This window comes from Megascapheus bottae, chromosome 17 (assembly GCF_031878675.1).
Source record: "Megascapheus bottae isolate mThoBot1 chromosome 17, mThoBot2.hap1, whole genome shotgun sequence".
Classification (NCBI taxonomy): domain Eukaryota; kingdom Metazoa; phylum Chordata; class Mammalia; order Rodentia; family Geomyidae; genus Megascapheus; species Megascapheus bottae.
In genome coordinates, this window is record NC_143525.1 from 12,081,556 (window position 1) to 12,100,643 (window position 19,088).

At 53.3% G+C, this 19,088-nt stretch overlaps 3 protein-coding genes across 8 annotated transcripts; all 3 read left to right on the plus strand.

The window, feature by feature from the left end:
* The first annotated feature begins 673 nt into the window (after positions 1-673).
* Gabarap (GABA type A receptor-associated protein) lies at positions 674-4,074 on the plus strand. Its single transcript, XM_090349726.1, has 4 exons — positions 674-921; positions 1,524-1,602; positions 1,747-1,865; positions 3,578-4,074. Exons 1-4 carry the CDS (start codon positions 832-834, stop codon positions 3,641-3,643), a joined length of 354 nt encoding a protein of 117 aa, XP_090205852.1. The 5' UTR covers positions 674-831; the 3' UTR covers positions 3,644-4,074.
* A 1,603-nt stretch (positions 4,075-5,677) lies between these two features.
* On the plus strand, positions 5,678-9,943 carry Phf23 (PHD finger protein 23). 2 transcript variants are annotated; one of them, XM_090349727.1, is made up of 5 exons: positions 5,678-5,894; positions 7,356-7,387; positions 7,537-7,629; positions 8,182-9,028; positions 9,152-9,943. In XM_090349727.1, exons 1-5 carry the CDS (start codon positions 5,861-5,863, stop codon positions 9,364-9,366), a joined length of 1,221 nt encoding a protein of 406 aa, XP_090205853.1. In that variant the 5' UTR covers positions 5,678-5,860; the 3' UTR covers positions 9,367-9,943. The 2 variants fall into 2 exon arrangements, with proteins under 2 accessions (XP_090205853.1, XP_090205854.1); XM_090349728.1 differs by having other exon boundaries at positions 5,679-5,894; positions 8,383-9,028.
* Positions 9,944-10,480: 537 nt separating this feature from the next.
* On the plus strand, positions 10,481-19,025 carry Dvl2 (dishevelled segment polarity protein 2). Of its 5 annotated transcripts, none has more exons than XM_090349745.1 (15): positions 10,481-10,819; positions 13,330-13,399; positions 13,671-13,816; positions 13,947-14,056; positions 14,176-14,311; positions 14,464-14,554; positions 14,677-14,746; positions 14,843-14,982; positions 15,067-15,143; positions 16,305-16,372; positions 16,568-16,720; positions 16,764-16,934; positions 17,075-17,254; positions 17,658-17,876; positions 18,012-19,025. In XM_090349745.1, the coding sequence occupies exons 1-15, from the start codon at positions 10,626-10,628 to the stop codon at positions 18,458-18,460; spliced, it is 2,274 nt and encodes a 757-aa protein (XP_090205871.1). In that variant the 5' UTR covers positions 10,481-10,625; the 3' UTR covers positions 18,461-19,025. The 5 variants fall into 5 exon arrangements, with proteins under 5 accessions (XP_090205871.1, XP_090205867.1, XP_090205868.1 ...); XM_090349741.1 differs by having other exon boundaries at positions 16,568-16,696; positions 16,803-16,934; XM_090349742.1 differs by having other exon boundaries at positions 13,947-14,044; positions 16,568-16,696; positions 16,803-16,934.
* The last annotated feature ends 63 nt before the right edge of the window (positions 19,026-19,088 follow it).

Consider the following 19,088-nt stretch of genomic DNA (forward strand, 5'->3'; position numbering starts at 1 on the left):
CTGCGGCCTATCCGCTCCTGTCCGGCTCCACCTCCTCGGCGGCTCCGCCCCTAGCCGGCTCTACTTCCCACTAGCCACGTGACGCTCGCCCTCCGAGGTCACATGACCTCAGCTACGCGCCTGCAGTGTTCCTCCGCGCTGGCATGGCCCCTAGTCTTCGGATCTCTTCTGCGGTTCCTACCGGGCCCCGCGTTTGTGAACCTTAAGTGTTGTGCGCGCCTCTCAAAGCCTCTCCTGCCTCTCCACACTGTTATTTCTGGATCTCATCTTCTCTAGGGTACTATTTTGTTTTGGTGTCAACGGCCGCCTTCAGCGTAACCACGCGTTTCGTGAATAGCCAGCCTTGTAATTGTCTGCCCTTCCTCCTGCGTAACTTCCGAAAAGAACGTCTGGAGACCCAAGCCCCTTCACCACCGCCGACCCCCTGTCTCCCCCGATTCGTGGGGGATGGAGATCAGGGAAGGGTTTTCAGTTATTTACAGCAACAGCAAAAACCAACCATCTTTGCCACGTTTCCTGCGCAGCCCACAACTAGGTTCCACCGCGACTACGCCGACTGCGTCGGGGGCCGTGGGGGGGGGGGGGGTGAGGGTGTTGCCGCGTTAGCGGCGATCCTGCGCTCCGCTAGTGGCGTAGCTCAGCCGGCGGGGTGCTCCCGGATGGTCGGGGGCGGGGTTGGTGAATAGGGAAGTGGCGCAAAGCCGTGGATCTTTCCGCTGAGTCTGCCTGCGCGTCGCCTCCGCCGCCGCTGTCGCCGCCGCCGCCCCCTATCCCGGCCCCCCTCCCCCGGGTTCCCTCTGCGCGTCTCGGTCCAGCCCGGTTCCCGGGAGGATGAAGTTCGTGTACAAAGAAGAGCATCCGTTCGAGAAGCGCCGCTCCGAGGGCGAGAAGATCAGGAAGAAATACCCGGACCGGGTCCCGGTGAGGATGGTAGCCAGGGCCCAGGCGGCGCCGGGCGCCGGGCGCGGGCGCGGGCGCTGACGCCACAGCTCGGCCTGGGTTTCGGGACGGGCTACGCGGCGGCTTCAGCCTGCACTTTGTGGTGGGGCTGAGAAAGCTCGAAACTACTGTTCTGTGGCCGGGAGTGAAAAGAGTGGAGTGGAGGGGAAGGGATGCAGCAGAGAGAGACACACACACAGAGACAGCCTGGCAGAGACACCGATCCTGGCCTCCCTGGGAGTGGAGGTCTTAAGACTTAAGTTTGACAGCCGGAAGCTCACATGGTCATGCACTCATCCTCCCAGCTAGCTAGGTTTTCGACAGTGAAGCTAAATCCACCCAGGTACACCACCCTGTACCTCTGAGTAAGATGGTTGTTTATTATGACGCGCTATTTGGGATCGATCGTGGATAGAAAGGTGAACTGGTGGGTTCCGGCCACTATTTAGGGACCGCACCTTGTGTACAGGACAAAGAGAAATGAGATTGGCATAGGTTTAAGTACTGGAAACATTGTAGCTTGAGTTCTTGACTTGTGGAGCTGTATGTCTTACATCTTCTAATTTACATTTTCTTTTTGTCAGGTGATAGTAGAAAAGGCTCCTAAAGCTCGGATAGGAGATCTGGACAAAAAGAAATACCTGGTGCCTTCTGATCTCACAGGTAGGAATTTGACCTAAGACCCAAATTTGCCTCCTGAGGGTGGATGTGCCATCTCTGGGGATGCTCCACCTAACAGCTGGGTTGGGTTTATTATTTTCTTATGTTGATGATCTCTAACTCTCTTGCACCTTTTATCTTTGGCAGTTGGTCAGTTCTATTTCTTGATCAGGAAGCGAATTCATCTCCGAGCTGAGGATGCCTTGTTTTTCTTTGTCAACAATGTCATTCCACCCACTAGTGCCACAATGGGTCAGCTCTACCAGGTATGGTACCTGGGAACTAGTGGGGGTTTTCAAGAGAAGCCTTAAGAGAGTTGAAAATCTTCAGTTCTTGGACTGCTGACTTGCTAGCCTTAAAATTTCATGATAGTCTTGGGATGGGCTTTGCACAGAGAAGTGAGAGTAGAGAGAAGGGAAGAGACGAGTGAGTTAGAAGAACTATTCTGATGGTGACTCTGCCTCGCTGTCTGTCTAGTACCAAGATATCAAACAACAGTTAAAGATATATCTCTATATATGGCCTGGGAATGTGGCTTAGTGATAGAGTGCTTGCCTAACATGCATGAAGCCCAGGGTTTGATTCCTCAGTACCACATAAACAGGAAAAGCTGGAAGTGGCTCTGTGGTTGAAGTATAGAGTGCTAGCCTTGAGCATAAACAAGCTCTGGGACAATATCCCTGCCCTGAGTCAAGCCCCAGAACTGGAAATGTATTTTGTGTGTGTGTGTGTGTGTGTGTGTGATATACACACATATAACATTTTCTTGTCAGTTGTGAGGCCAGGGCGGTGTCTCTGAGCTGTTTTTGCTCAAGGCTAGCATTCTATCACTTTGGGCCACAGCTTCACTTCTGGTTTTCTAATGGTTAGCTGGAGATAAGAGTCTCATGGACTTTCATGCTGGGCCTTGGCTTTGAACTATAATCCTCAGCCTCCTGAGTAGCTACAATTACAGATGTGAGCCATTAGCAGACCAGCAAAATACTTGTACTCGGGATTTTGCAAGGATAATATTGCTTGGCTTCCAGGGCCTGGACTTTGAAGGAGTGAGTCAAGGCACTCATTTTTGAGGCCTTTAAAAATAATAGTTCTTGGGCTGGGAGTAGTAGAGTGCTTGCCTAATGTGCATGAAGCCTTGGGTTCAACCAGTACCACATACACAGAAAAAGCTGGAAGTGGCACTGTGGCTCAAGTGGCAGAGTGCTAGCATTGACCAAAAATTGTTCAAGGACAGTGCCCAGGCCCTGACTGCAAGCCCCAGAACTGGAAAAAAAAAAAAAAAATTCTTGCCAAGTGCTAATGGCTTACGCCTATAATCCTTGCTGCTCAGGAGGCTGAGACCTGAGGATCATGGTTCAAAGCCAGTGTAGGCAGGAAAGTCCATGAGACTTTCATCTCTAATAAACTACTCAGAAAAAGGCAGAAGTGGGGCTGTGGCTCAAGTGTTAGAGTGTTAGCCTTTAGCAAAATAAGTTCAGGGACCTGGTCCAGAGTTCAAGTCCTAGGATCAGCTACAACAGTGATTATTGTTAAGAGCTCCTGACTTATAACCTTCATCCTAACTACTCTGGAGACTGGGATCTCATATCAGAGCCAGTCCCACCAGAAAAATCCTGAGATGCTTACCAATGGTTAATCATCTGAAAGCTAGAACTGGAGGTGTAGCTCAAGTGGTAGAGTGGCAGTTGAGAGCAAAAGACCCCAGAGTTCGAGCTCCAGCATCTGCACACACACGCTAAAATGTTCTTACCTAAGGATGGGGATGCATGCATGTAATATCACCACTTGTGAGGCTTAGGCAGAAGGATTATGGGTTGGAAGGCAGCTTGGGCTACATATAGTAAGTTCAAGGCCAATCGAGGATACATAGTTAGATTCCATCTCAACAGAAAAAAGAATTGAAGAATGTGTCTGGGTATAGATGAGTCAAGTAACGGAGGCCTGGTTACCTGAGTACCATTTTCTACTTTCATTCTAGGAACACCATGAAGAAGACTTCTTTCTATACATTGCCTACAGTGATGAAAGTGTCTACGGTCTGTGAAGCTACTGCCCCAAAGGTGGGGGGTCCCATTCTTCGAGGAGAGAGGTGGTGTCCCTTCCCTGACTCAACCATCTCCTTCAGGCTCAAACACCATCTCCCTTCTTCAGGACCTACACTTATTAATGTTCAAGGCTTTCTCTCCATCCTCTCTCAGCGGGAGGGGTAATGGTGGACGGGGCCTCTTGTACCTCTCCTTTTTCTTTCTTCTCCTTCCTTTTACCCTCTTGACCCATTCTGCTTTAGGCTTCTTGACTGTCAATCTCTGTCACATCCAGCGATTGTTTGGTTTCTATTTCCTTTCTAACTGCCCAAGGGGCTCAAAACCCCAACAATCCTTCCTTTCACTACCTTCTCTTTGGGAGGGTAGATGGAATGGACTGAAATTGGAGGGGTAGGAGGCACATCAATAAAAAGGAAACCACCAAGCTGAACTGAATTTTGCCTGTGTTTTTCCTTTCTCCTTTTGCTTTTTGTCTCTGGAATGTTTCTTTCACAGGTGGAGAAAAGATGAATGAGGAAAAAGGAAGAAGGCTGAAAATAGATTTTGGCTTATTTTGTTCAAGTTGAGGGTTTCCTTCTCTGAAAAGGGTATATTTATCTAAATGTATTTTTTAAATGTTATTTAATATACATTTTGTAGGCTTCTCATGTATACTATTTGGTATTTGGTATATACCGGCCTGTGCTTGCACACACACACACATACACATACACACACACACAAAATGCCAACTCCAGGGCTTGAGCTCAGGGCTTTGAGTGCTTCCCCTGCCCCGCTTACTGGTCGTGGAACTTGAATGCTTGGGCATGGTCCCTGAGCTCTTCTGCTCAAGACTCCTGCCTTACCCCTTGAGCCATAGCACCACTTCCCGCTTTTCTGGTGGTTAACTCGGGATAAGAGTCTCATGGACTTTAGTGCCTGGGCTGGCTTAGAACCGAGATCCTCAAATCTCAGCCTCCTGAGTATCTAGGATTGGATTATAGGCATGAGCCACCATTCCTGGCTGAGTGCTTCCTTTTGTTTTGGCTGTTTGGCAGGTACATTTTTCTGTGAGTGGAATATTTTTGAATTTTTTTTCATTAAACTTTAGTTTTATATACTATACTACGTTTTGATGTTAAAGAAGTACTCTGATTTTCCTTTTTCTGGTCATGGAGCTTGTACTCTGGGCCTGGGAGCTGTCCCTGAGCTCTTCAGCTTAAGAGCAGTGCTCTACTTGAGCTACAACACTGCATACGGTTTTCTGGTGGCTAACTGGAAATAAGAGTCTCTAGGACTTTTGTGCTCAGGCTGGCTTTGAACCCAGTGTAGTACTCTGCTTTTTATTATGAATTCATAAGAAGTTGGAAAACACCTGCTTTAGATTAAGCTTATCACAGTTCAGTGGGTTAAGAGGGGATACTAGTGTGGCAGGTAGTAATAGGAGTGTCTTCAGCTGCATGTCATTTGCAGAACTTATGCCAGCATGTGAGCTTGCCATGGAGTGGAATTCCAACTGGGAACAAAACTGGGAAGAGGATGCCTTTATTGCCAGAAGGACTTCATTTCCCAGCAACCATTTCACCGTCTGGCCGGAAGTGGGGCGGTCCCCCTGGGGAGAAAGAAGGTGCAAATGAGGCAGTATGGTGGCCGAGAGTTTTAATCCCTTCTTCCTCTCCTTTCTTGGTCCCGCCCAGCCTACATCTCCCAAGAGTCCGCGCGCGCTTTTCCGCTCTACTCTTAGGCTCCTGATCTCCCCGCCACTCCCCGGCGGAGAGGGAGCGTTTTTACTGCGCATGTTCTAGCACGTGGCTTGCTGGGAACTGAAGTTCTGGAGGCTCTTACGCGCTCCTGTCCGTGGGCCTCCGGCGGACTACAAAGCCCTTGATGCACTGCGCGCCAGCGCTGGAGGGGAGGGGTGGGGGTAGGACAGGCGAGGAGTGGGGGGGGAGGAGAGAGGAGGAGGAGGAGGAGGAGGAGGAGGAGAGAGGAGGAGGAGGAGGAGGAGGAGGAGGGAGCAGGCGGCCGGCGGCGCGGGGGGAGGGGGGCCCGGTCCGGGAGTGCGGGAGGCTGTGGTGGAGGGAGGTGGCGGCAGCGGCTAGCGGACTGGAGTTCCAGCCCGGCCGAAGCGTACACTTCTGCGAAGCGAGGCCGTAGGAGCAGCCAGCACCGGAGGCAGCACCGGGATCCCCGGCTCAGGGGAAGGGGGCGCCGGGCCGGGAGGTGGGGAGGGGGCGATGCTGGAAGCCATGGCGGAGCCCAGTCCCGAAGGTAAGCCCTCGACCGGCACCGAGCGGTGGGGGGCGGCTGGGGGATCCATTGGCAAACTTGGAGGCCGAGCCCCGGAGCCCCGCGGGGATGTGCGGAGCGGGGTCGGGGGCCCGGCGCCGGGGCTGGGAGGGCGGCGAGTTGCGAGCCCTGGGAGAAAGAGGTGGGAGGCCGGGCCAGGGGAGTTGAGAGCCGGCGGTGTTTGTGGAGGGGGAGGCCCGGGGCCGGGGCCGGGGGCCCGGGCGTGCGGGGGTCAGGGCTGAGAGGGCCTCGGACTGCTCGGGGCCCTGGCGCCGGGGAGTTGGGAGGCGGGAGGCCGGGGCCGGGGCTGAGCGAGGGGCCCGGAGTTGGCCGCGGCGGGCGAGTTCGTGGCGGCGGTGCCGGAGCTCCGGGAGTTGCCGCCGGAGCTCGCCTGGCGATTGTTAGGGGTGATCGGGTAGTTGTGGGGAGCAGAGCGGGTCTGGGCATTGTCTGTGGCGGGGAGCCCGCTGCCGGGGCGGCTGCGGGGCGAGGGCGCCGGGCCGGTGCGGGGACGGCGGGGCGGGTGGGGGTGGAGCGGGGACCGGCGGCCTGCCGGGGGGGGCCGGTCGGCGAGGGCTGGAGCCCGGGAGTTGTGGAGGGTGAGGCGGGCGGCGGCGGCGGCGGCGCTGCTGGGGAGTCGCTGCTTGGGCGGAGGGGACTGAGTTTGGGGTTCACAGCTTGGTGAGTTCGGGGGCGGGGGGGGGCGAGCGGAGGGGGGGCGGCCGGCGGCTGGAGGAGCTCAGGACGGGGCCCGGGGCCCCGGCGGGGAACCCGGAGAGCTCGAGACGGGGAGGGGCCAAGGCCCCGGATGGGGGCGGAGGGACGGCGAAATTGAGGGGAGCACGATGTGGGGGGGCCGGGGGGCCGCGTCCGGGAGCGAGCTCGCCGGGTCCGTCCCGGACGCGCGGGAGGGCCGGCTGTGTGTGTGCCGGAGCGTGTTCGGGGGTGGGGGAGAGGGGCGCGCCCGGCCTCGTGCGCCGGGGGAAGGGGCCGGAGGGCGGGGAGCGGCTCGGCGTGGTCATCTCGGCCCCTGGGCGGCGGAGCCCGACCGAGCGCCAACTCGGAGCTCCGAGCGCGTGTGAAGGACGGAGCCGAGTGGGGGCCCGGGCCGGGCTCCGGGAGCGGTATGGCGGGGTGGGGCGCGGAGAGAGCCAAGTAGACTGGCGGAGCCGCGAGCGGGGGGCGGGGCGCCGGGCCTCCGGTGGGGTGGGGGAAGGGGAGCGCTATAGCGAGGCCTCGGAGGGCGCGGCGCCCAGACTCCGCCCCTCCCGGGCGGAAGGGGCGCGGGGGGCGTGTCCAGTCCAGCTGGGCGCCTCTCGCCCCGACGGGGCCGGCCACCTAGGACAGGACGGGGTTCATCACCTGGAATCTCCAAGGTTCAAAGGCGGGGTTTTTGCGTACTATTTCCTAGTCACTTGACTCAGCTTTTTATTGCTTCCACAGACCCACCTCCGACTCTTAAGCCAGAGACTCAGGTAAGAAGTTTCTTGTGTCTGCTGCCCGGTGTGACTTGCCTATGCTCTCCCTCCATTCCCATGTTCCTCCCTGTAGGGACTGTGGCTGTGGGATTGTCCTCTTAAATATGTGTATTTGGCTTCCATATGACTTACATCCTTTCTTTCAGCCACCAGAAAAACGTAGGAGAACAATTGAGGATTTCAACAAGTTCTGCAGTTTTGTCTTGGCCTATGCTGGTTACATCCCCCCTAGCAAAGAGGTAGGGACACAGCAACAACCCAGTTGAGGGGAACTATTATATGGGAGGAGCCTACCAGGGACGATATGCAACACAGAAGAAATAAGCCATTTTGTGGGGCTGTGGTGGTCTGGGGGAGAGGGATAACAGAATTGAGCTGGCTTGGGCATTCCCTGATTGGGAATGTGGATGTATTGGTTGAGATTTTAGAATAATCTTGGCTTGCTGTTAGTGGAAATTTTTTCTGTAGAAACCCAACAAAAGGAATATGCCTGTGGAAGAGGCAGGTTTAGGCTAGGAGGAGTGTAGAGATGGCTTAGGCTTTGGGTAGACAGGAAGTGATTAGGAGACAATGAGACCTGAATGCTCTTTAAGTTTTGTGTAGACTTTGGCAGACAGGAATTGATTAGGAGACAATGACACCGGACCTCTAAGTTTTGTGTACTTACTCCATTTGGTGGGAGGGTTCGGATACTTAAGCATAAGTCTAGTCCTTGACATTCAGAGTAGATTTCTGGAGGGAATGGGACAACACTAGGTTCCTGCTGATCCTGGTCTCTTCCTCCTTTTAAGGAAAGTGACTGGCCAGCCTCAGGCTCTAGCTCTCCCTTGCGAGGTGAGAGTGCAGCAGACAGTGATGGCTGGGACTCAGCCCCCTCAGACCTTCGAACAATCCAGACCTTTGTTAAGAAAGCAAAGTCATCCAAAAGAAGGGCAGCTCAAGCAGCTCCCAATCAGCCAGGACCCCCAAGGTCCACTTTCTCTCGTCTGCAGGCTCCTGACAGCGCCACCCTACTTGAGAAGATGAAGCTCAAGGACTCTCTCTTCGATCTGGATGGGCCCAAAGTGGCATCTCCACTGGCACCCACGTCCCTCACACATACCTCCCGGCCCCCTGCTGCTCTCACCCCAGTGCCCCTTTCCCAGGGGGATCTCTCACAGCCTCCCCGAAAGAAGGACCGAAAGAACAGAAAATTGGGGCCAGGAGGTGGGTCTGGCTTTGGGGTGCTTCGGAGGCCTCGGCCAGCTCCTGGGGACGGCGAAAAGAGATCTCGAATCAAGAAAAGCAAGAAGCGGAAGTTGAAAAAGGCAGAGCGAGGGGATAGACTCCCACCTCCTGGCCCTCCCCGGGCACCCCCCAGTGATACAGACTCTGAAGAGGAGGAGGAGGAAGAAGAGGAGGAGGAGGATGAGGAGGATGAAGAAATGGCAGCAGTGGTAGGGGGTGAAGTCCCAGCCCCTGTACTCCCAACACCCCCTGAAGCCCCCAGGCCCCCTGCCACTGTGCACCCTGAAGGAGCTCCCCCCACTGACAGTGAAGGCAAGGAAGTGGGCAGCACCGAAACAAGCCAGGATGGTGATGCCAGCTCCAGTGAAGGCGAGATGCGGGTCATGGATGAAGACATCATGGTAGAATCAGGTGAGGAGTGTGGGGTTGGTTGCCTAGGGGGCCACTGTCCAGGGATAGTGGATTTCAGGGGTGGGAGTATGTTGTGGATCCAAGAGCTGAGGCAAAACTCCAACCAAACTTTGTTTTTCCCAGGTGATGACTCATGGGATCTGATCACATGTTACTGCCGAAAGCCCTTTGCAGGACGGCCCATGATTGAATGCAGCCTTTGCGGCACTTGGATCCACCTCTCCTGTGCTAAGATTAAGAAGACCAATGTCCCTGACTTCTTTTATTGCCAGAAATGCAAGGAACTTCGGCCAGAGGCCCGGCGGTTAGGAGGGCTCCCTAAATCCGGAGAGCCCTGACATGAGCATCTTGGGGTGGAACTCTGAATGACAACACGACTGGGAACTGAGCCTCGGGGTCCTCAGCCTATTCCCTGGAGCTTGGATATTGTGACTTCAGGCAGGATTTCCAAAGGAGACTTGTTTGGAATTGTCTTCATTCCTACCCTACCCTTCCTGCTCCACGGCTCGAAATTGGACTCTGTTGGAGTTGGCTGGGGGGTGGGGGGTAGGAGTGGACTGTCTGGATCTGTGGACACAATCTGTCCCTTGGACCTGTTATCCCTCATTTTCTGGGCCAGGGTTCTAATTGGAGTGGAACAATTGTCTACAAAACTAGTGTAAATATAGCACTCCCCCTCCATCATCCTCTATTTCACTTTCCAGTTATTTTCTTCTACACCGGTTGTATTTTTGATTTTGGACTTCCCCTTTTGAGCATGGCAGCTCAAAAGTGAAGTGCCAGAGCCTCGCTGAGTGAGGAAGGAAAACAGAAAGGTGATGGTTACCACTCACCTCTTGTTTTTAATAATATTGGCCAGCTGTTTGTACAGCCTACTGTTGTAAATAAAGCAGAGTGGGCTCTTTTGTGTTCATAGCCCTCACTGATTGTCCTGCTTTGGAGGGGAGGCTTTGGAAATGCATCTCAAAGACCTGGGCTTGCTGTTTATCCCAGAATTACTTGGGAGTAGCCAACCCTAGGCCCCCAGTTGGCTTTGCACTTCCCACTCCCAGTCCTGCTCCCATCCCAGTTGTTGCCATCCTCCCAGGGTAAAGGGAGGCGGCGGGAGGGCGGGGGCCGCTTAGCAGAGCGGCCCTTGGGGTGGGTGGGAGTATGGGGGGGGCGGGGTCCTTGAGGGCCAGGAGGCCGTTGCTCCAGGAGGCGGTCACGTGGTGCGGGCGATCTGGAGGATCCCAGGGGTCACGTGATTGGAGCGAGCCACGTGACGGGGCGGTCCCCGTCGCGCGCCGTGGGCAGGCTTGGATCACGTGGCATGGGGAGAGGTGGGCGGGGACTGGGGGAGTGCTCACGTCGGCGGCGGCGCGCGGCGGCGGCAGCGGCGTCTGCGCTTTAGGCCCCCCCCACCTCCCTCTCCACCCCCCCTCCGCCGGTTCCCTCGCTGAGCTCCGACGGTCCCACGCCTTATCCTTCGGCCGTCTTCCACACAGGCCGGTCCTATCGGCGTTCGCACATCTGTTTTCGGTTGTGCGCAGGCGCAGCAGGGGCTCGGTGCTGCGTTGGGTGGGCGGCCGGAGCCCGGGAGCGCGCGGGCGAGACCATGGCGGGCAGCGGCACGGGGTGCGGTGGTGTCGGCGAGACGAAGGTGATTTACCACCTGGATGAGGAGGAGACGCCGTACCTGGTGAAGATCCCCGTTCCCGCCGAGCGCATCACCCTCGGCGATTTCAAGAGCGTTCTGCAGCGGCCCGCAGGCGCTAAGTACTTTTTCAAGTCTATGGATCAGGATTTCGGGTGAGCACAAGGCCTTGACTGGGAAGGATGGGGGCAGAACTAGAGCGGATCGGGCTGAGTTGAGGGGCACAGATCTGCACTCGGATGTTCTGCCCATAAGGGAGCAGATTGTATTATGCTGGGGGTCGATTGTTTATCCCAGGAAGGTAAGGTTATACTTGCACCCTGGTACCCGAGCCTACAGAAAGCCAAAGCTGGGCTTTAGTTGACCAGAATAAAGGTTAAGCTATACTGGAATAGATGGAGGCACATTGGTTGGTTTGGAGGATATTCTGGACTGGACTGGGATAGATTGAGCCATCTTCTGATAGTTCGGTATGTACTGAGCAGTCCCAAAGCACAGAGGTTGTGTAGGAATATTGTGTGATCTGTTGTAGATTGGGACAGTTTGAGATGTTTTGGCCTACAGTAGGTTAGGATTATTTTTGAGCTGATGTCCAGAGTAGATTGTCCCAGAAAAACTTGGTGCCATTCTGGACTACACTGGTTTGGTCCTAAGTTTCTCTTGGGGACAGAGACAGTCATGGTTTTATTGGGTCAGTCAATATAGGGCCATTGAGTCAATATGGCCATCGAAGCCTGTGCTAACCAGTATAGACAATGTAATTGGAATATTGTCTATTTTGGTGCAGAAAAGTGTTTGTTGAGACGTTGTAGGCCACACTAGAATAGATTGGCCAATCCTGGATTAATTTGGGATCTTTTTGATAATCCTGAGCTACATTGGGGTTGTAAAAGTGCGGAATTAACCCTCCTCTATTTATATTCTTTGAGACAGGGCTCTCTGGGTTCTCCACCTTTTTGAAGGTGGGCTGGATTAGGTTGGGATAACCTGGGTTGTCAATGACAAGTGTAGGAGTGTACAAAGGACACAAAAGTAATGAGAAAGACACTGTGTGCCTGGGAAGATGCCTGAAGTCCAGTGAAGAATATAACCTTTGACTAAGAGAACTGAAGACTCTACTTAAGATTGTTCAACATGGGAGGAATGGTGCCATCTTGGTAGTTCTGTTGGATTTAAATCTAGATTCTGTTTGTCAGCCTTGTGGTTTTGAGCAATTTATTGAACCTTGGTTCCTTGATTTCCTCATCTGTGACACAGAGATAATCACAGTGTGAAATGTTCAATCCAGGTGCATGGCACATTGTAAATTCTTGGCACATGCCAGTTTTGACCAGTATTGAGGCTAGCACCATACATTTGATTCTAGTGATACAGAATATCTAGTCTTGGAGTAGCTTGAGCTATGCTCAGGTTGGGATACAGTGACCAGAAAACTGCAATATGTTGTGTTGTCACCTTGATACCAAATGGATTAAGATGACATATATCAACTCTCCCAAACTCAGAAGCTAAAAAGTTATCAGTTATCCCCATCTGAGGATGAGGGTTTGTGTATGAGAGCCTCATGAGCCTGATGTTGTTGTTCTTCCCATTCAGTCAACAGGTAGTTGTTAATGCCTACTAAGTGTAAGGGATGATGCCATGTGCTCAGAACAGTGCTGGATAGAATGGGTGTTAATGATTGGATGGGGAGGTGAGAAGAAGGGGCAAATCCAGTCCACTTCAAGAAACTGTGGCAGAGATGCTGATCCTCTGTGGTTGGGTTTTGGGGTTGATTAATTAGGCTGAGCAGCTTGCTTCATGCAGAGTTGTGCCAGGTGAACCACAGGGGAATGGGAAGCCTGGCTTCCCCTCTTCTTGGGAGCTTTCCTTCTAATGAAGGGATATGAAGATAACAGTTGTTTCATCTTAATGGATATTGTTTTGGTATTGTGTCAGTTCTGGGGCTTAAACTCAGGGGCCTGGATGCCATCTCTGAGCCTTTTTTTTTTTTTTTTTTTAACTCATGGTTAGCACTTTACCACTTGAGGCACAGCTTTACTTCTGGTGGGTTTTTTTTGGGGGGGGGAGGGGGTAGTTAATTGGATATTAGAGTCTCAAGGACACCTCTGCCCTGACTGGCTTCAAGCTGCAATCTTTAGATCTCAGCCTCCTGAATAACTAGGATTACAGGCATAAGCCACCAGTGCTTGGCTTTGTTGTTTCATCTTAATGAATGTTTTTAGCCAGGCAAAGACCACATATTTGGGCTGGTGTGAATTAAAGAAAACTGAAGGGAAGAGGAACAGTCGGGGCTTCTATGAGGGCCGAAGCCCTTTGAGGCAGATAGCACAGGGATTGGATTGGAGGGAGGCTGCCAGCCAGACTCCTAAGTCAGACAGGTATTTTAGGCATCTGGGTAATAACCATGGGAGGTGGCCTTTGAAATTATCCTGAAAGATTTGAATCAGACTGAAGAAAGTCTTTGGAATAGCTCTGTGCTCTTGAGGATATACTGGGAAGAGAAAAGGAGTGTGAGACAAATAGTTTTAGTGTAAGGAAAGAGGACTTAGGGCAGGAGAGACTTGACATCCTTGTGCTGGATGGAGCTTGGGAGAAATGTTGAATGGGATGGAGGGTGGGGATGGCTTGTCTAGCCTTGCTGACCTCTCCTGTGTGTCTGTAGGGTGGTGAAGGAAGAGATATCAGATGACAATGCTCGCTTACCTTGCTTCAATGGAAGGGTGGTGTCCTGGGTAAGTGGCCCTGACTCATTGCCAAGCTGCTGTGAGCTTTAGTCTATTTCCATAGCCCTGTCTTTCCAGTGGTGAGAGGCCCCACCACCTTGAACAGCCAGTGTGAGCTCCTTAGCCTTCTATCTCTGGAGCCTCATATACAGGCTACCCTTTTTCTAGGCTCTTTCCCCAGGATCTCTGAGACTCTGTCCCCTTTCTGATCATATCTTTTAGCCTTTGCTTTTGTGCTCCACTCTCAATGGAGCTATATTTTCTCCTTTACCCTCTTTAGCTAGTGTCATCAGATAATCCCCAACCTGAAATGGCTCCCCCAACCCATGAATCTCGGACGGAGCTGGTGCCTCCACCCCCACCATTACCCCCTTTGCCACCTGAGAGGACCAGTGGCATTGGGGACTCAAGGCCTCCATCCTTCCAGTGAGTCCCCTGTATTCCTGAGACCAGGGGAGGGAGATGAGGAGGGAATCCAGGCCTTTGGGAAGAAGAGGCTGACAGTTCAGAGCACTGTCCTGCTGACATGGGCTGGGAACTCTCTCTGCCCATCTAGCCCAAACGTGTCCAGCAGCCACGAAAATCTGGAGCCTGAGACAGAAACAGAGTCAGTTGTGTCCCTGAGGCGGGATCGACCTCGAAGGAGAGACAGCAGTGAGCATGGCGGTGAGGGGGCCTAGACTCTGGAATGCCTGGTTAGATTGGAAGCTGGGAAGGGGACCCCAGCCTCGATAAGGGTATGAAGGCCAGGAGTCCTGTTTGCTCATTTTCTTGTTCCTGTGTAGCTGGGGGTCACAGACCCAGTGGCCCCTCAAGGCTTGAGCGCCACCTGGCTGGGTACGAGAGCTCCTCTACTCTTATGACCAGTGAGCTGGAGAGTACCAGCCTGGGTGATTCAGATGAGGATGACACCATGAGTAGGTATGGTTCTACCCCAGTGTTTTCCCTCCATTCCCCCCCCCCACACACACTCTTTTTATACCCTTCCTTGCAGTCAACCCTCTCATCCATTTTATCTTATGGTCCCATGACCTTCTCAGTCTCCAAACGCTTCCTTTCCCACCCCCGGTTAGGTTTAGCAGCTCCACGGAGCAGAGCAGTGCCTCCCGCCTCCTGAAACGCCATCGACGACGGCGGAAGCAACGACCGCCTCGTATGGAGAGGGTGAGAGGGCTTTCATAGGACAAGTGGGACTTCATTTAGGTGGTCCCTGGGACACAGGAGCCTCAGGCTTCTTTCCAGGTCATTGAAGGGCAGTCTATCTCCTTTCCTTCCTTCCATCTCAGACCTCATCCTTCAGCAGTGTCACAGATTCCACAATGTCTCTCAACATCATCACAGTCACGCTCAACATGGGTATGGAGGAGTCTGGCTGGGGGACGGGGCAAGTATGGGTCTCCAGGCCAGGGGGGGGGTCCCCCTTCCCTTCCTCACATGGATTTACCTTCACAGAGAAGTACAACTTCCTGGGCATTTCCATTGTGGGCCAAAGCAATGAGCGAGGAGATGGAGGCATCTACATCGGCTCCATCATGAAAGGGGGAGCCGTAGCGGCAGACGGGCGCATCGAACCTGGGGACATGCTTTTGCAAGTGTGTAGGCTGGGCCGCTCTCCTCACTCAGGTGGGACCCTGCCTTTGCCATCCTGCTGGTGACTCCTTTCCCCTCACTTCCAGGTGAATGACATGAACTTCGAAAACATGAGCAATGATGATGCCGTGCGGGTACTGAGAGACATTGTGCACAAGCCTGGGTGAGCCTCGGAGCTGTCTCTGGTCCTTGGGCCTGTTGGCTCTTTCACCTTTTATCTTGAAATTCAAAAATTAACATAAGACTTACTATGCATAGGAATGTAGAATATAACAAATAATGCTAGTGTGATTACATGTATCACCTAGATTATGAAGCAGGAGAGTTCTGATACCTCAGAAAATCTGCTGCTCAAGTTTCCTTTCCTACTTCCAACCTCTCCCCGCCCCCCCTTCCAGACAGTAATTACCCTCTTGACTTCTTTGGTCAAGAAAGTCTTTACTTCGGGCTGGGAGTTTGGCTTTGTGGTAGAGTGCTCACCTAGCAGGCACAAAGCCCTGGGTTCCATTCATTGGTTAACACATACGTACACAGGAAAAGCTGGAAGTGGTGCAGTGGCTCAAGTGGTACAGCTTTAGCCTTGAGAAAGCCCAAGGACAGAGCTGAGGCCCTGAGTTTAAGCTGCAAGACTGGCCAAAAAAAAAAAAAGAAGTCTTTGCTTCATTTGATGGTTTTTCTACCATGTGTGAGTCCTGGAGTAACATGGTTCAGTGTTACCTGTCTGATACTTGCTGTGAATAAAATTGTACAGCATGTATGTACTCCTTCCTTCTCTTAGGAGTTTTTTGTTTGTTTTTGTTTTTTTAACCAGTCATGGGGCTTGAACTCAAGGCCTAGGCACTGTGTCTGAGCTTCTTTTGCTCAAGGCTAGCATTCTACCACTTGAGCCACTGGCTTTTTCTGTTTTAAGTGGTACTAAGGAATCGAACCCAGGGCTTCATGCAGGCAACGCAAGCCCTCTACCACTAAGCTATATTCCTAGCCCCCCACTTCTGGTTTTCTGGTGGTTAATTGGAAATAAAAGTCTCATGGACTTCCCTGCCTGGGCTGGCTTTGAACTTCAGTCCTTACATCTCTACCTCTTGAGTAGCTAGGATTATAGGTTTGAGCCACTAGCATCCGACTAGCATGTTTTTTTTAAGTTTCCGAGTTGGTGAGTTGTCTACGTTGTAGAGTTTCCCCACCCCCTTACGCTTACTTTCTCTGGCCCAGCCACTGTATATTTCTTTTCCTTCTCTGTCTCTCAATTCATTCTTGGCCTAAGCCTTCGCCTCTCTGAGGCCTCTTTTTTATCTTCTCTTAATTGGCTTTCTCTTCCTCACAGTCCCATTGTGTTGACTGTTGCCAAGTGTTGGGATCCCTCTCCTCAGGCCTACTTCACCCTCCCTCGAAGTAAGTGATAGGAGCCTGTAGTCAAGAGATGAGGCTGGGAGGCCTGTGCTGGGTCTGGGTCTGGGCCTGCGTACTGAACAAAATGGGTTGGAGAGTATGGAGGAAGAGGTGGAACTGGAGTCTTGAGTTCTGGAGTGATAGGGCTGGTTTCCTGGGATTGAGAAGTGATTATCTTGATGTCTTCCTTTGTCTCAGATGAGCCTATCCAGCCAATTGACCCTGCTGCCTGGGTGTCACACTCGGCTGCTCTGACTGGCACCTTCCCAGCCTATCCAGGCTCATCATCCATGAGCACTATCACATCTGGATCCTCTCTTCCTGATGGTAAACCCCCAGCCCACCTTCTTGGTAGACTGGCCAGGAGTGATCTGCCCTGTTAACTCCATGCCAGTGGACCCTTGCCCTCATTCCTTGTTGTCTCCTCTGTCAGGCTGTGAGGGCCGGGGTCTCTCCATCCATATGGACATGGCATCTGTGACCAAAGCCATGGCAGCTCCAGAATCTGGGCTGGAAGTTCGGGATCGCATGTGGCTCAAGATCACCATCCCCAATGCCTTTCTGGGTACTGCTGGGCCCTGGGCAATGTGGCATGGAAAAGAGAGGAAGGGACTCTAGCTAGGGATGGTGTAGGTGGGAGGAAAGATGGAGAGTGGGAGATTGGGAGGAGAATCTGAGGCCTATTTCTCCTGTGGGTAATCTCAGGCTCAGATGTGGTGGACTGGCTCTATCATCACGTGGAGGGTTTCCCTGAGCGCCGAGAAGCCCGCAAGTACGCCAGCGGGCTGCTGAAGGCCGGCCTCATCCGACACACTGTGAACAAGATCACCTTCTCGGAGCAATGCTATTACGTCTTTGGGGACCTCAGTGGTGGCTGTGAGAGTTGTAAGTCCCCAGCCCTTGCCCTGAGAGAGCAAATCAGTCTACCTTGTCCTCTTCTGTACCAACCAGACTACAGCCAGGTCGGTCATCGGCGGTCATGGTACTACATGTCCTGCACTAGCCGAGGATGAGGCCAGGCTGGCCGATAGACAGCCATATTCTATAGAATAAGCTATGTGCCGGCTGTAGAACTGTGTCCCCTAGGGTGGCACCTCTTCCTGAGTCCCACAAAAGCATATTGAGCTAGTGGTGGCCCTGACTGTACCCCTGACCTGTAAGCAGATCCTGTCAGAGCCCTTGCAACCTCTTGGATCCCTATCATAGTGGCTCTGGAGACATGGTCTCCATTGTTGGGAGGTCTGGCTTAAAGCAGTGGCTTGTTACTCCTCACCCTTTTGTTTTCCAGATCTAGTCAACCTGTCTCTGAATGACAATGATGGCTCCAGTGGGGCTTCAGACCAAGACACCCTGGCTCCACTGCCTGGGGCCACTCCCTGGCCCCTGTTGCCCACTTTCTCCTACCAGTATCCAGCTCCTCATCCCTACAGTCCCCAGCCTCCACCCTACCATGAGCTTTCATCCTACACCTATGGTGGGGGCAGTGCCAGCAGTCAGCACAGTGAGGGTAAGTCACCTGATACCCATACAGCCAGAGGCTGAGGCCTCAGTGGAGGGGAAGGAGGGGCCAGACGGAGCCAGGGCTGCCGAAGCCAGGGGAATGGGTTGGTGCTCACTCGTCCCATCCTGTCTCCCCGCACAGGGAGCCGGAGCAGTGGGTCAACACGAAGCGATGGGGGAGCCGGGCGCACAGGGAGGCCCGAGGAGCGGGCCCCCGAGTCCAAGTCGGGCAGCGGCAGTGAGTCGGAGCCCTCCAGTCGGGGGTGCAGCCTTCGGCGGAGTGGGGAAGCTGGTGGGACTGGAAGTGGGGGCCCTCCTCCATCCAGGGGTTCAGCGGGTGGCGCTTCTAATCTCCGAGCCCATCCAGGGGTCCATCCCTATGGCCCTCCCCCTGGCATGGCTCTCCCCTATAATCCCATGATGGTGGTCATGATGCCACCCCCCCCACCCCCTGTCCCTGCAGCAGTGCAGCCCCCAGGCGCCCCTCCAGTCCGAGACCTGGGCTCTGTGCCCCCAGAGCTCACAGCCAGCCGCCAGAGCTTCCACATGGCTATGGGTAACCCCAGTGAGTTCTTTGTAGATGTGATGTAGAGCCCACTGTGGGGCCATGTTGGGTCTGTACCTGAGGCACTCTTGGTCTGGTGCTCCGTTCTGTGACTGGGTGTTTTTGTCAATAACATCCTCATTGTTCCTTACAGTGCCTACAGGCTCAGCCTTGAGGCTGCTGCCCTCACATTATTACCACTGTGACTCTCACCGGCAGTGCCTGGTCCTTCCCCTTGCTTCAAGGGTAGGCAAGGAGGGCCCTTTGGTTATTTTTAGCTTTATTTTTTACAAGCCTTTTTTGGGGGTTCCAATAGACTTTTCTTACATTTTTGGGTACTATTTTTTAAAATAGATAGTTCCTTTTTTATATGAAAAATCCTTGTCCCCCTAAGTCCCTTCTAACTCCACAATGTGATCTCCTCCAGACACCCAGGCAGTGCTGTCCTTTGTAGGGTGAGGGGTGGGGGTCAATGGTACCGTAGAGGAGGAAGGGGATTAGCTACCCCAGAGCACAGCCCAAGGAAGCTGGGATACTTGGTACTTGGGGGGCATGTAGCTGCCTTTGTTCTATTTATTTTAGTTACTTGTATAAAACACTAAATAAAGCAATAGAGGCAAACTCCCCAAGCCTCTGGCTCCTTTCTTTCGGAGGGAGGTAGACAGTGGAGGGAAA